Genomic DNA, 16,763 nt, shown 5'->3' with positions numbered 1-16,763 from the left:
TAATAGATAAAAGATTCAAGCTTTATTTGTACAGAGTTTGTACACAGAGTACAAACTCCTCAAAGTGAAATTCTTGGCAGCAGGCTTCTTCTTATCTGTGCAGCATATTATAAGATACATATAGCAGGACACATAAGACTATAACAGTGTGCAAAAAAATTACAATTAATAGGTTCACAAGTTTCAATTAAACAAGATCAACTGGTTTGAAAGATTAAATGTAAGATTATAGTTATTTTGTTTATATGGAATAATTGGTGAGAAAAGTGAGGTGAGTTGTGTGAGTGATATTTAAGCTCGCTATATTTTATAGCATTAAAAGCGTTCTGAAAGGAAAGCACATTTGGTTAAGTAATAATGAAAGTGATTTAACTCTCTCTAATCTATTTGAAATAACAAGATTAGCAAGAAGAAGACGATAACAGTTCAGAATGCAGGAAATTTTTTGCAAGTATAATGAAATCATTTGTTGAGGTCATAGACCTTAAAGGCTTTTGGAGGCGTGTCTCAGTCACAAGGTCCCTGTCTTCCTAAGGTTTCTCTTCCATGTCATCATATTCTGTAAAATAAATACATTTACCTCTTTAATATATATTTTGTACAGTATTTAGTTATAATAGTTGTGCTCTAACAACCTAAAATATAGTAAATGAAACGCTATGTCTTTGATATTCCGACAATAAATAAAGAGAAAAAAGAGGACATTTATCTTTAATATTTATCTAAATACAGCATTCGCACCAGACATGTTTCTGAGATGCAAGAGAGATGCCAGTCAAATTTCAAATATTTTACAAAGCCAGTGTAAAGAAACAGACTAAACCCTGTATAAATACTATAAACAAACTGAATGCTTATTACATTTTTGTATAATATAAAACCTCAGTTTATACAAATTTGAGTAGTATCTGGTACAAACCAAGACCTAAATATGAATATCAGTCCTTAAAAGATGACATTTACTAAAATATAGAAATATGAGAATATTTTAGTGTGACAGTATTTTAGAGAATATGTAAATAAGTCTCCATATAGTATCCAACTTATCTAAACTGCATAATAAATATAGCAGCACTTGTTAGATGCTCAGTGCAGTGTCCTCTTCTATTCTCTCTTTATACCCAGAGAATCTCTTGGTGATTTTCAGACATCTTGTCATGGATGGCAGCTCATCAGCTCAAACTAAATCCCAGCAAAACTGAGCTGCTGTACATTCCTGAAGATGCCTCTCCACAAGAAGATTTTACGATCTTCATGGACCACTCTCAGATCTCACTGTCTGTCACTGAACACAACCTTGGAGTAACAGTGGACAACCAACTGTCCTTCTCGCCTCATATCACTAAACTGACTCGGTCATGCAGGTTTCCCTCTACAACGTGTGGTGGATCCAGCCATTTCTATCCACACAGGCCACTCAGGTTGATTGTGATTTCGAGACTGGACTACTGCAACACGCTCCTGGCAGGTCTACCTCTGTGTGTCATTTGATCTCTTCAACTAACGCAGCTGCATGACTTGAGGCTGCACGACTTGTTCTCAGCCTCTACAAGTTCTCCTACACCACCCCATAGTTACGCACTCTCCACAGGCTTCCCGTAGAGGCTGATTTAAAACACTGACACTTGCTTACAAAACCAAAAACAGACCAGCACCCACCTACCTTTAAGCACTCATCAACAACCCATTCTGCAGCACATTCTCTCTGATCCTCTAGCACTGCTTGATTTGACCAATCATCTCTCAGAGTACAAGGAAGACATACATCAAGGTTCTTCTCTGTCCTGGCACCAAGGTGGGGGAATGAATTTCACCTGGTTGTCTGAACAGCTCTGACTATCTGGAGTCACTGACTGTCTTTAAATGTAGACTAAATACCTACTTCTTCTTTAGTTTTAGCATTAAAATCCTTGTTTTTTGTTTTTTGCCTCCCTCAGCTGCCTGTGAGGTAAGTTTCGCTAAGATAAGTTTTACTGACTGAAGCTAATGAGATGCTAAAACAAAGCTAATACAAGCTAATATGAAGCTATCACCAGCTTTGGAGGAATGGCTCACATGTAGCTCTGACTGTAGTCCCAAGCTGCTGCAAAGATAACTTGCTCAACGTGCAAGAAGAAGTAAAGGGAATGTCAGCCATTACTACCACATTACTACTCCTACTACTACATTAAAATGCAGTTAGCATCCAACCAGTAGTGCAAATAGCATATATGTTAAATGAGATAATAAGGTTATGGTGCAAAAAATTAAGAAAACAGTGTACAGGTAAAAAGAAACAGTATGATGCATACCAGTAATGCAAATTGCAATTAAGTTAAATGAAATAAATAAGAATTATGGTGCAATACGTTGAGATAAACAGTATACAGTTAGCATGAAGCATGCAATTTGATACAGTAGATACATAAAGTGGATTACAGTGAACGCAGATGTGCAAATAGCAATAATGTGCAAGTAACAGTCTCATATAAATAATTGTGATAATGACAGATAATTGCAGTAAAGTGCAAGTACTTGTAAATAAGAGCAGTAATGTACAATACAGTATAGTATTATGTCTAATGCTACTATTTAAATATTAGGTGGAGGCTGGCAGTTAGTGCTTAGAAGCTGAGCTCATCATTACTACAGCTGAAGGGAAAAAGCTGTTCATGAGTCTTTTTGTGTTGGGAGGTGAAGAGGAGTAGAGGAATGGACTCAGCATGCAGCCTGATGGTGGAGGAGGAGTTGTTGCCTACCCAAGACCCAAGTCTAAAGTCAAAAAGTCCAGAGTCCAGTTGCAGAGAACGGTGCTGATACCAAGACTGGAGAGTTTAGATGTCAGCTTAGATGGAATGACAGTATTAAATGCAATGACTTTGCTATTCATTGCAACGTCAATGAATAGCATCCTCACATAGGAGTTGCTATTTTCCAAATGAATGAGGGCAGAGTGAAGGGCTGAGCTAATGGCATCCTCTGTTGACCTGTTATGATGACAAGCATACTGACGGGTATCCAGTGATGGTTGTCATATGAGAGAGGTCCAGCCTCTCAAAGCATTTGGTGATGATGGGGGTAAGGGCAACTGGACAGAAGTCGATGAGTGCCAGTGCAGCATCGTGTTTGGTAATGGCACAATAGTGGTGGTTTTGAAAGAGGTGGGGACAAGTGCTTGGGCCAAGGATAAGTTAAATATATCTGTCAAAACCCTGGCTAGCTGCTCCACACATGCTCTGAGCACCCAACCTGGGATGTCATCGGGGCCAGAAGCCTTGCCTACGTCCACCCCGCTCAGGATGGAGCACACGTCTTTGGTAATGAAAGAGAGCTGAGGGTCACTATGTGGAAGCTCAGCTTTGGCAGACACTGTTGTATTTTCCGGTCAAAGTGAGGATAAAAAGTGTTGAGCTCCTCCAGGAAGGAGCTGTCACTGGTTGAGGGAATGATGTTGGCTGGCTTGTAGTCTGTGAGAACTTGCATGCCTTGCCACATGCGTTGAGGGTCAGAGGTGTTAAAATTTGCATCTGCAGCTTGTATTTGTGCTTGGCATCCTGGATTCCTCGCTTCATGTTGGCCCCGAATGCACTGTAAGCTTCCCGGTCTCCAGACCTGAAAGCAGCATTTCGTGCCTTCAGTAGGAGATGGACTTCTTTATTCGTCCAAGGCTTTTGATTGGGATATGTTTTAACTGTCTTAAGGGCAGTGACTCAGCCAACACAACTGTAAATATGCTGAACAATGGCGTTAGTGTAGTTAGTGTAGTGTGTCCGTGTGGGAGTCCTGTGTGGCAAGAGCAGCAAATGTGCTCCAGTCTGTGTGCTGGAACTGATGTTGTAATGAGAAGTCTGCCCCCTCTAGTCACACTTTCACTGTTCTCACTGATGTTTTAAAACCTTTCATGATGGGGTATACTTAGGAGTAGCAGCAGGGATAGGTGATCAGATTGATCAGAGCACAGTCTGGATGTTCTGTTTGTAGCTTGCTAATGCTCGAGTTCTTTCTTGCCTAGTTTAGCATTTACATCCAGGGGGGACATAGACAGCAGCAATGTAAACACATGTAATCTCACACGGTAGATAGACACTTAATAATGAGGTATTCAACATCAGCAGAGTAACGTGTCTCAGTAATGACAGTGTCTGTACACCAACATTTGTTTACATAGATGCAAACGCCTCCTCCTCTGCCTTTACCAGAGTCCGCTGCTGTTCTGTCGGTTCTGAAAAATTTGCATCCTTCTAGCTCAGTTATGCTAGTGCAGCAATTGAGCAAAGTTTCCATGACAATCATAACATTGCCGTCCATAAGCATTTTCTGAATTATCCAAAGCCGTAGTTCATCAATCTTGTTCGCCAGAGTCCTTAGATTAGCTAGAAATATGCTATGTAGTGCAGGTCTATGCGGGTTAGCCTTTAGCTTAGAATCTATAGTCTAATGCAATGTCCGTGCATCGAAGTTCTATATCCAAAAGTGACTGTTGGCTGCAAGGAAATGTATGCATGGCTGAATCGAAAATCTAAACTGAAAACTGCTAAGTAGATTATCACTATTTTGCAAAAAACTTGCGAGGCACCGAGCCTCATGATGTGCACGCACCACCATCTTGGTCACAGCAATAATAAAGCAGTAAATTTTGAAGGAGTTTAAAAATAAATGTAGATTTTGAAGTGGCTGTTCTCTTTAACCAAATTGCAAAAATCAAAAACACAGATGAGAATCATAAACGTTTAGATAAATCTTGTATTTATATTGGTGGTAATGGTAACAAATAACAATATTGTAAAATAAAAAAATATTGTACCTTATTTGGTGCTGGTGGACACAGATATATCTGGACATACAGGAAAAAAACATTCAGTAAGAGAGGAACAAATAATATTCACTTAAAATAAGGTTTTAATAGTGGGAGAAAAGTGTAATGAGTGGAGACAGAAAGCTGAAAAGTTAGCACACCCCTCTGACCTGCACAGGTGACTCCAACATGAGAGCAGTCAGTGTGTTTCTTCAGGGAATGATGACAGTCCCACAGGTGAATCTCATCCCCTCGACACTTCACTCTGTTCAGCCAGATAGTCTCTTCACCAGGACCAAACGTAACATTCCCATCAGCACTCAGCGCCGACCCACAGCCCAGCTGTCTGCACACCACCTGAGCGTTCCTGATGTTCCACTGATCATCACAAACGGAGCCCCACGTAGCGTTATGATACACCTCCAACCTCCCAGAGCAGCTTCTCTTTCCTCCACTCAGCCTGAGAGACCAGTGCTCTACATCACACACATCACACATGAGGAAACACACCAACGCTGAATAACAGCTCCAGTCACACAGCTCACTACAACACAATGATACATCAACAAGAACTGACCATCATCTATTAAAACCATCTTATTCCTGAACACTGCTGAATTCTGGACTGTGATTGGACAGAAGGTGTTGATTAATTTTCTATAACAGCAGCTCTGACAGTAGTGCAGCTGCAGATCACAGGTTTATATTAATGCACTCATTTGGTTGCATTATCATTTCTATAGTAACAGCTCAGTCACAGGGACGTGTATGAAAGATGCTCCACATAATCTAAGACTAATAAATAAAAGTGGACTTTAATTTGTGTGGTTACTTTACAAAGATAAACGTCTGTAATCATATGGTGATGTATTTTGTACGGAGATGTTTATTTAACATTTATGGAAGGAGTCTCCAGTGTCAGTGCTTCGTAATAGTCAGACATAAAGCTGTAAATTTACGTTTTCTGACATCTTCAGGACAGAAGAGTTTACTCTTTGCGGTTTCTCTGTAACATGAAAAGGTGCGGGTGTTTTTTTTGCTTATTTACTTCAACAGAGAGAAAAAAGAGAGTCTGGCGAGGGAACGACTGTTTATAGCTGCTATAAAGTAAGTGATAACAGGAACTAGCTTCTTTTATTCCACAACATTAAATGAAACTATAAATGGATAAAATGCATGGCATGTCATCCTTTAATTAAAAAAAAATGTAATTGTTGGTTTATTGCTGTGCTATGAGAGGAATAAAACACTTCATGCTGTTACAGGAAAATAATCAACTTCTGGGTAGAAACAGTAACTCTTTCCTTAACAAGTGACAGATTTAAGTGTCCTTACTTGAGCAATATTTCTGAAGAGGAAATTTAGAGCAGGTCCCATGAGTACGTAGAGACGTTCCATCTTCTGCAGTAATAAAATGCATGAAACAGACTTTTCACTCATTCTTATTTTATAGCTGGAATATTTATGCAAATTATACAGTAATGTATAAAACTAGTAGAGAGAGAATCCTTCTACCTGTGCAGGTAATATGAACCACCTCATCACTACGACTATCACAGTTGTTCTGTCCCCAGGGTGAAGATGGACACTTTAACAGATTAGAGTCGTGTTTCCTACATTTCACATGATCCAGCCAATTAGGAGCAGATTCGACTCTCGCACTGGCTGAGTCCAAACTCTTGAGACTTCCACAGTTCAGCTCTTGACACACCATATTTGCCGTTTCTATCTCCAGCTCCATCTGATTGTGACACACATTACCCCAGGTTCCATTGTAGAACACTTCCAGATTCCCCTCACAGCCCTCCGTGAGTCGGATCTCTTTAAACTCTGGTGAGAGAAGGATGATTTTTACTGAGACTAAACTTAATTTACAAACATTATTTGTGATGTAGAAACTGTCATTAATATACTTCCAGAATTTATAAGATTATAAGGTTCATAAGGTTAATGAACATCTGATGCTTTACTTTGTAAACATTATGTTGGCCTACATTTCATTAATCATTAACCATAGTTCCCCTTCAGGAACTCGAGCTGCGTCACGAAACGCTATGGGAACGCCCCCGCGTGACCGCTCTCTGAATCACGTGTCTAATCCGTCCACTGGATGGGCGAGACGTCACGGCCGGGGTGACGTAGCGACCCGGAAGCATAAAAGCCCGAGCGGTGAGCCCCGCGTTAGCTTCCTGTTTTCAGCAAGCGCTCTATGTCTATCGTTTGTCTATTGTCTGTCTATTTTGTGTTCTGTCGGCGGCATGCCAAAAGCCAAAGACAAGTCTAAGGGCGAGAGCGGGCAGCGCTTCAGGCTGTGTGTTCCTCCCTGTCCGCGATATATTATGGGCGGGGATACACACAGTCTGTGCATTGCCTGTTTGGGACCGGAGCACGCTCAGTCGGCTCTCGAGGGAGCCGGCTGCGCACATTGTGAGCGTTTACCGCTGCATACTCTCTGCTCCCGTTGGGCTCTCTTTGAGGAGGGAGCCCTCACTGGCATGCCTCGCGGTGCCGGCCCCGCTTCTGCCGAGGCAGAGCGGCGGTTGCGCTCATGGGGCTCGCAGATGGACCTGGCGGAGGGAATGGAGACGGGCCTGTCCCTTTCTCCTTCCTCACCCTCCAGGTCCACTGTCCCCTCCCTGGGTTCGGAAGCACGCTCTGCAGTTTCTTCCCCCCCGGGGAGCGGAGTCGGCGCTCCGCCTATCGTCCTCCGAGGAGGTCGATGTGGAGAGCGTCGACCCAGAGCCGCAGTCTCCTCAATACGAGGAGCTGCTCGAGGTGGTTACACGGGCATTGACTGGCCCGCTGAGACACGGCCTGAGCCTCAGTGCTCCAAGCTAGATGAGCGCTTTTTGCGCAGTAGGCCGCCACCTCCACCCCGGAGCCTGCCCTTTTTTCCAGACCTCCACACTGAGGTGTCGAGGTCCTGGAATAGGCCCTTTTCAGCCCGGTTGTTCAGTCCCACTTTCTCCCATTATGCTAATGTGGCGGGGCTGGACTACTCCGGTTACAGGGCGATGCCCAGGGTTGAACAGACGCTAGCCAGCTATCTGTCCCCTGCTGCTGCATCGTCCCTGAAGGCTCCAGCGTTGCCTACCAAGCCGCTGTGGACCACCTCAGCGCTGGTAGGCAAGGCGTAGGCGGCAGCAGGTCAGGCTGGTGCGTGTCTGCACACCATGGCGGTGTTACAGGCGTACCAGGCCGACCTGCTTAAAGAGCTGGATGAGAACGGGGAGATGACGTTTGAGCAGGTAGCGGAGCTCAGGCGGGCCGCTGATCTGTCCCTCCGCGCCACCAAGGAGACCGCCCGTGCTATCGGTCGGTCTATGGCAGTCCTGGTGGCGGCGGAGAGGCATCTCTGGCTGACCCTGTCCGATATGAAAGAGAAGGACAGGGTCATGCTCATGGACACCCCGCTTACTCCCTCGGGCCTGTTTGGCGACGCTGTAGACTCCGTCGTTGAGAGATACCAGCAGGCCCGTGCTCAGGCGGCGGCGTTCCAGCCGTTCCTCCCCCGTCGCTCTCTAGCTCGTGGGGCTCCTGGGCGGGGGCAGCCCTCTCCGTGTACGGCCCTCTCCTACAGGGAGTCCCAAAAACAGAGCGTCGCCTCCCGTGCTCCCCTGAGGTGGGAGCAGGAGTTGCGACGACGCTCTGGGCCCTGCCCTTTGGGCACTAAGGCGGATCTGAGGACCATCCTCATGTCCAGAAGGGCAGAAGCTAAGAAGCCCTGACGGTTTTGGCCCAGGTACGTGGCGTACACCTCATCTCACGGTGCCCGGGTCCCCCCAGTGCCCTCAGGAGGTCGATCTGCCAACCCTGCCACCTATGGTGCTTCAGGGCGCAGTGGTCTCCGGCGAGCGCCTCTCCCAGTTCTCACCCGGCAACGTAGCGGGTCTGGGAGGCTCGCGGCCTCTTCTGAGGCCTTCGCAGCGGTTAGTTCATTTACCCCCTGTCAGATCAGGTCTGAGGACTGGTTTGTCACGATCGACCTAAAAGATGCGTATTTCCACATCTCCATCCTTCCCCCACACAGGAAGTTCCTGAGGTTCGCTTTCGGGGGCGAAGCTTACCAGTATCGGGTTCTTCCCTTCGGCCTAGCACTCTCACCCCGCACCTTCACGAAGTGCGTGGATGCTGCCTTGGCTCCTATGTGACTCCAGGGCATCCGCATACTGAATTACATCGACGACTGGTTGATTTTAGCTCATTCAGAGCAGATGGCGGCTCGGCATCGAGATGTCGTTCTCGCCCATATGAAGGAACTGGGGTTAAGACTAAACGCCGAGAAAAGCTTGCTTTCTCCAGCTCAGAGAACCGCTTATCTAGGCGTCGTGTGGGATTCGACCACGATGCAGGTACGTTTGTCTCCGGCTCGGATCGAGTCGGTCCTCACAGCAGTCGCGAGAGTGAAAGTAAGCCGGTCACTCACTGTAAAGCAGTTTCAAAGACTGCTGGGCCTATTGGCAGCTGCGTCCAACGTGATACCTTTTGGCCTGCTGCACATGAGACCCCTACAGTGGTGGCTCAAGACCAGGGGGTTTTTCCGAAACAGAGGAAACCCGCTCCTCATGATCAAGGTCACGCGGCGATGCCGCCGTGCCTTATCTGTGTGGAGAGAACCTGGGTTCTTGTCTCAGGGCCCGGTCCTGGGAGCTCCTGGTCGCCGCGTAGTGCTAGCGACGGATGCGTCCCTCACCGGATGGGGAGCGGTCATGAGTGGCTATCCTGCCCGTGGTCTGTGGAGCGGCCGCCATCTCACTTGGCACATCAACTGCCTGGAGATGCTGGCCGTGTTTCTGGCTCTGAAACACCTTCTCCCAGACCTAAGAGGCCGCCACGTGTTGGTGCGCACCGACAACACGACGGTGGTCTCTTACATCAACCACCAGGGAGGTCTGCGTTCGCGCCCCCTTTACAGGCTGGCGCACCAGATCCTTGTGTGTTCCCAAGGGAAACTCCTCTCATTGAGAGCCCGGAGCTGTGGAAGCTGTGGTTGTGGAGACCATCCTCCATTCCAGAGCTCCCTCTACGAGGAAACTGTACGCCCTGAAGTGGAAACTTTTCACTTCCTGGTGCGGAGACCGCCGGCTTGACCCTGTTCACTGCCCAGTTGGTACAGTGCTGGAGTTCTTGCAGGCCCGCCTCTCTGCGGGGCTGACCCACTCCACCCTGAAGGTGTACGTGGCAGCTATTGCGGCCTACCACGCCCCTCTCGATGGCCAATCAGTGGGCAGACACCCCTGGGTGACACGTTTCCTCCACGGTGCGCTGAGGATCAGACCTCCAGCTCGATCTCAGGTCCCCTCGTGGAACCTGGCCGTGGTTTTAGAGGCTCTCTGCAAACCCCCCTGCGAGCCCATTGAGGAGATTTTGGACCGTCTTCTGACGTTAAAAACTGCCTTTCTCTTGGCAATTTCCTCTCTTAGGAGAGTGGGGGATCTTCAGGCCCTCTCTGTGTCCCCTTCCTATTTAGATTTTGCGCCTGGGTTGGCCAAAGCGTTCTTGTACCCCCGAGCGGGGTACGTACCGAAAGTCCCCTCCTCGGCACCACGGCCGGTCGTGCTGCAGGCTTTCTGTCCTCCTCCCTTCAGGGAGCCCGACCATCGGAAGTACGGAGAAAGGCCTGTGGAGAAAGGCGGACCAATTGCTTGTGTGCTTTGGTCCCCCTAAGAGGGGTTTTCCTGCTTCTAAACAGACCCTGAGCTGGTGGATTGTAGAATCCATTTCTCTGGCTTTCGAGTCCTCTGGTCTCCCCAGTCCCCTGGGGGTCAAGGCTCACTCTACCCGAGCGGTGGCAGCCTCTAAGGCCTTTCTGGCAGGTAACCATGGTTCCCCAAGGGAACGAGACGCTGCGTCTCGGTGCCACACTTCCGGCGTCCCTGCGGCGCTTGCTTCATTTTCCAGTAAGCTAACGTGGGGCTCGCCGCTCAGGCTTTTATGCTTCCGGGTCGCTACGTCACCCCGCCCGTGACGTCTCGCCCATCCATTGGACGGATTAGACACGTGATTCAGAGCGCGTTCACGCGGGGGCGTTCCCATAGCGTTTCGTGACGCAGCGTATCGTTCCCTCGGGGAACCATGGTTACATACGTAACCTGGAGACGTTCTATTTCACCCCTTCTAACTCTCGGGGACACTGAGAATCACCTGGCTACCTTCTTGTGGATACATGCACACATGGCAAAATCTTCAACAAAGTCCAACAACAAAGTGACTGCATTACCAGGGATCGAAAAAGTACTGAGAAATTGTACTTAAGTAAAAGTACATATAATAATCCTTCTCATTTAAAAGAATCCAGCTAAAAATACTGTATAGTCAAGTGAAAGTAAAAAAAAACAACTACTGCTTTTAAATGTATTCAGTATCAAACAGTAAATATTTCAATAAAATGAAATTAAGTTAGACATGTTTTTATGTGAAAAGTAACTTTCATTAATTATCTAAAACTGTCAGAATATGATTGTTGCCGTTTTGTCCGAAAACATCATTCAGTCTCTGTAAGTTTGCTGGTCATGTGCATGACTAACACTACACACAGTAGTTTGATATTGAATTATGTATTGGTTATTTCCTGAAAATAACCAATATTTACCATTTACCATCGCTCATTCTCATGGAAAAAAGTTCCATACTGAAGTCCAGTGGATTATCCATCTTCACACACACATGGATAGCTATCCAGTCCATGACCGACTCCTATCATTTCATTCAGCTCTTAAGACTGTGATGATTTAATGTATTTTATACATTTTGAAGCCATTCAGGATGCCAGGGCTACAAGTTTGATTTGGGTTTCCTCATTAGCTCATTAGTCTTATAACCCATCAACTACCTGCTCTGTCCATAAATCAGCTACAAACTTTTCTATTGCTCACAGCAGCACTCACTTCTCATTCTCTCACATGCATCAGACCCACATCTAGCTCAATGGAGGCACAAAACTTTTCTCACAAAAGGGATTTGCCTGGGTGCAGTGCCCCATTAGAGAGATAGTAACTGTTCTCCTCACTGACTGGGGAGTAGTGTAGCTCCACAGAGACACAGTGTGAGAACAGAACACATCAAACATCTGAAACTGTAGGCAGTCTGTCTAACTAATTCTTCTTAAAGGTTCTGTGAAAGCGACGTGTGCTCGTCCATTCAGAGAGAATTCTGAAAGTCAAATGCATCAATAATCAGGTTACAGTTCCTAGAGTACCAACCTTCCTACAAGGGCTGCTATACAGTGGAAAGTCCCCATTTACATTGAAGGTGTATGTGATGGACAGCACAGTGCATCACAGCACTTTGGATGGAGTTTTTCTAGAGGGTCAAAATCCTGTCATAGTCTTTTTAAAGGAAACAAGTTGTATTCTTTATGGGATCTCGTTCATGTACTGGAGTCCTTTAAGACCTCGCAGACTGCCTTTTTGCTAGTGATCAGTTCATCTTCAATGCACCAGTGGCCAGATGACTCTGGAGTAACCTTTTGGTTGAGCCTAGTGTTTCTGCCCAATGTCATATCACCAATTTTTCTTAGTCAGTCTATCAACCGAGCAGTGTTTCATGAGAGGGAACCTGCTGAGCATCTACTGTGATTGTGATTCATTCATCAGATCAGCTGTTCATCGTTTATAGGGAAAAGACACAGTGATCTCCCCTATCAAAACAGAAACTGGCCCATTAGGTGGTGGATGTCATCAGCTTGGCCTACAGATGGAATGGTGCCTACTGTTACATGCCATTCTACAAGGAACATCTCCTCCTCAAGGACAGTACTTATGGGGGTGCTGCTTCTGGAGGTTGGCACTGCTCCTATATGGGTGTCAATATGTATCTTCTCCAGGTTCTAAAGTATTAACATTGCCCCTCCCAGTGAGTCAGGGAGGTCATCTCCGAACACAATGGTCAGTCCTAAGGTGAGTTAGTTCTACATGGCAGTTAGGCATATGTCATCCAGGTGATTCTCACCACCCCTGGTGCTCCTTATTACATGTGTAACTGTGGTTCTCTGAACAGCAAATAACTGCCAGGGTTCCCTGTGGTTATCTCCTGTGCATAGAACCACGGTAACATACATAACTAGTATTTCTTTATGAAGATGGTTGGATCAAGGGTCCCCATTATGAAAATACACACATATGTAGACACTGATGCACAATTATGCACAGCAGTCATCACACTGTACCTGAGCACACGATGCCTACATCCTCATGGTGTCCACATTCACCCTCTTCACTCAGCTGAAATCTGCAGTTCCACAGGGACTTCTCGTTCCCCTCACACTCCACCACATTCAGCCATATGGACCCAGTTCCAGGACCAAACCAGGCTGGTATGTGGGTACTGAGGGCCTCTCCACACTGCAGCTGTCTGCACACCACCTGCGCATCCTCAATATCCCACGAGTCATCACACACTGTCCCCCACGAGCCGCTGTGGAAAACCTCCAGCCTTCCTGCACAGTCTCCCCCAGAACCAACCAACCTGATGGAGCTGTGGTCTGGGTAAAAGATTTTTTTTAATTTAATCAATTATATAAAACTAATATACCTTTTTAAATATTCGATTAGTTTGTGTATTTAATTAGCATACTTTAACATTATAAAACAATTATGACTGTTGTTAGTTGCTCATTGGTAGGTGTTGTGCTGCTTACCTGAGCAGGTGATGTACAGCTGTTCCCCAGAGCTGCAGCTGACAGGTTGTGCACTGCTGCAGTTCCCCAGATGAGCTTCACTCCCAGAGCAGCTGAAACCCGTTACACACATGTGTTTGTGTTCAGTGGTGGATGGAGAGGAGCGGTAGTTCAGCACGGAGCCACAGCCCAGCTGTCTGCAGAGCACAGACGCCTCAGACAGACTCCACGAGTCCAGGAGAACTCTCCTCCAGTCCTGCCTGAAATAAATCTCCACCTCCCCCTGACACTCGCTCCCTCCAGACAACCGCACTCGCCCCTCATGAAACGCCACGGATGATCCTGAAGCAGAAGAACATCATTTAAATATTCTAATGAACACTGACTTTATTCACTAACGTGGTGTACGTGATGTTAATATCTCACCATTACAGATGACTCCAGCATCGTGTTTATGAGAGCATGCAGCTCGACTCCATGATGAGATGCCACATTGTGATAGGTGTGTCTCCTTCCCCTGACAATCAAACACATCAGCCCAGATGTGGCCACTCCCCTCCCCAAACCAGTCCACCTCCACCACAGCCACGGCACTCCCACAATCCAGCTGTGCACAGAGAACATCTGCAGCTCTCATATCCCAGCCTACAGCACAAACTGTGCCCCACTCACCGAGGTACTGGAGCTCCACTCGACCAGAACAGGAGTCCGGTCCGTTCACCAGCCGAGCCTCTGTGTGACCTGAACAAACAGCCGAGAACTCAGTGAAAGAGGAAAATTAACAAAGGCACCTTAAAGTTTGATTGACAGGTATGTGGTCTCTATTTAAACAGAAGTTAAATCATGATACTTAACCAGAACATTTTAATCCCACATCGTTGTAATGGGAGCAGTCTGAGTGTTTGAGTGAAGATGATGTTGGACAGAAGGTAATCTCAGATTCGGTTCCTCTACACTGAAGCTCCTCTGTCCACACCTGACCCTCCCCTCGGCCAAAAGCAGCTGATCCCAGCACCTCCACAGGAATCCCACAGCCCAGCTCTCGACACACAACCTCTGCATCCTGCTGGTCAAAGTCAGCATCACACACTGTGGACCAGGAACCTCCATGAAGCACCTCCACTCTCCCAGAGCACCGGTGAGGACCAGCAGTGAGTCTAGACATTCTGTGACCTGTGTTTTATTTAAGTGTGTAAATATTGTGCAAATTTTAACATGACAGAACATCAAGAAATCATTACAATGTTGTTCCAAAATGATTTAAATTAAAATAAAATCTAATTTTTATTAAATTTAATTCATTGGTATAATTCAAATTAGTCAAATCAATCATAATAATAATTTAACTAATTGTAATGTTTTTTCTAAATACAGCAGTTTACCTGAGCAGGTGACTCCAGCATCTTCACCATGATGACAGTTATGTTTCCCCCACCCTTGTGACCTACAGTTCTTCAGTGTCGACTCTGATCCACTACAGGCCACTTCATCCATCCAGATTGGTCCTGATCCTGGTCCAAAGTGAGCAGAACCCACTGCATTTACAGGCTCCCCACAGCGCAGCTCTCTACACACCACTGCAGCATCTTTCATATCCCAGCGATCGCTACACACTGTTCCCCACTGTCCATCATGAAGAACCTCCACTCTCCCAGCACAGCGACTTCCACCATTCACCAACCTCACACTGTCTGAGAGAGAGAGAGTGAGAGTATGATTGTGAGTGTAGGTTATTTCCCTGACATTTGGGCTCATTCTCTTGCAGCATTTATTTTCCCAAGTGAAGATCAGTTCGACCCTAACACAAACACACCTGCCACCGGGTGAGGGACAGTGAGTGACCACGTCATCTAATATAACACACGCACACGCATATACACACATACACACACAATTTTACTTTGTAATTATTTTATTTATTTATTTTTTAATTTTAATTTAATTTATTTTTTATTTATTTTTTTCCCCTGTTTTTTCCCCTGTTTTTCCACTAGTGTTTCTTTTTGACTCCATTTTTGAATGTATGTACATTTGATTCTATTTGTTTATTTCTGTAGTTATTTTCTAATTTGTTCCCAAAGTCTGTTTCCAAGCTTTGGCAATACAAATGTTAATATTTATCACACCAATAAGGCAACCTTTGACTTTGACTTGAAAGAGAGAGAGAGAGAATTTATGGTTTATGAGGACACACACACACACACACACATTTTCTTTTATTAGTTCAGTTGTTTTTTACTCACAATAAATCATGTGTAAACTCTAAACATTAATCTGGACCTGATTTTATAACGGAAGCTTCAGAAAAACCCCTGAGGATGATGTGTGTACGCTCATGTACAGCTTTTTACATTCTATAAAAATGAAACACTTTCACTGTTTATAAAGTTACGATCACTCCAGGAAAATTTCTCACATTTCATGATTAAAAATCGTCCCTACTGTTAAAGTGAGAAGTGTGTGATGTTTTAGTGTGAATAATCAGTGTGTACTTACCAGCTGCTGTGAGTGTGAGTGTGGATGAGAGAAGAATAAAAGTCAGACAGATTTCCATCTCCCTCCTCGCTGTACACGATGTGTTCACCTCCACTCGCCCAGAGAGACTGAGAGAAGTGTGTCCCCTCACTCAGCCCCCTACAGAGAGAGAGACAGACAGAGAGAGAGGGAGAGGGAGAGCCACCAATCACATTCACTATTACCGACCACATCACACACTGATTTCAGAGAGAGGAAGCACTCGGCTGTGGTACAGCATTAATGCCTGACAGCTGCACAGAGCAGATACACACACTGATAAACCACTGCAGCACACAGCAATTACATCAGCTAAACATACCTTCTACACACACACATGCACACACGTCTAATTTTTATCATTAACACATTATTATAACATGATTTAAACTTTGAATTTTATTTACTAATATTTTCAAAAAACAGATACATTTGAATAAATTCAAGATTTCTAATCCTTTCACTTAGATATTATTTCAACAGCACACACACACACACACATTTATTCTGGGTTTCAGATTCATACACATTAACAATTAAAAATAAATAAATTATTATTGTTATTATTAATAACATGACAATTTTTGCATCCACAAGATGGCAGTAAAGCACTTCCAAACTGAGATTCCTGTTTAGTGAAATGTGTTTTTCTCTTAACTGACCTGCTGAGGGCGCTGTTAGGATGCTGCTGGATTATTATTATTATTATTATTATTATTATTATACAATTTATATTAATTTTTAATTTAAACATGAAAAATATTGTATAAAACAGAAATATAACAAATGATCATAATACAAACAAAACTTCTGAATACTATTTATGATGTATGTAATTTCAGTATTAAGTCCTAATTA

General features: G+C 45.1%; 1 protein-coding gene across 1 annotated transcript; it reads right to left on the bottom strand.

Annotated features, from left to right (window-relative positions):
• Nucleotides 1–16,035, bottom strand: LOC117599442 (scavenger receptor cysteine-rich type 1 protein M130). The gene is made up of 11 exons (XM_053241859.1): nucleotides 15,888–16,035; nucleotides 14,774–15,082; nucleotides 14,247–14,564; nucleotides 13,818–14,132; nucleotides 13,413–13,733; nucleotides 12,942–13,256; nucleotides 6,290–6,604; nucleotides 6,110–6,175; nucleotides 4,945–5,250; nucleotides 4,784–4,813; nucleotides 1–559 (listed from the first exon to the last, which is right to left on the bottom strand). Exons 1-10 carry the CDS (start codon nucleotides 15,943–15,945, stop codon nucleotides 4,785–4,787), a joined length of 2,352 nt encoding a protein of 783 aa, XP_053097834.1. The 5' UTR covers nucleotides 15,946–16,035; the 3' UTR covers nucleotides 1–559; nucleotide 4,784.
• Nucleotides 16,036–16,763: the final 728 nt, after the last annotated feature.

Source organism: Pangasianodon hypophthalmus, chromosome 18 (assembly GCF_027358585.1).
Source record: "Pangasianodon hypophthalmus isolate fPanHyp1 chromosome 18, fPanHyp1.pri, whole genome shotgun sequence".
NCBI classification, from domain to species: Eukaryota; Metazoa; Chordata; class Actinopteri; order Siluriformes; family Pangasiidae; genus Pangasianodon; species Pangasianodon hypophthalmus.
The sequence above is the reverse complement of the archived record's forward strand: the minus strand, read 5'-3'. Positions and strand labels throughout refer to the sequence as shown.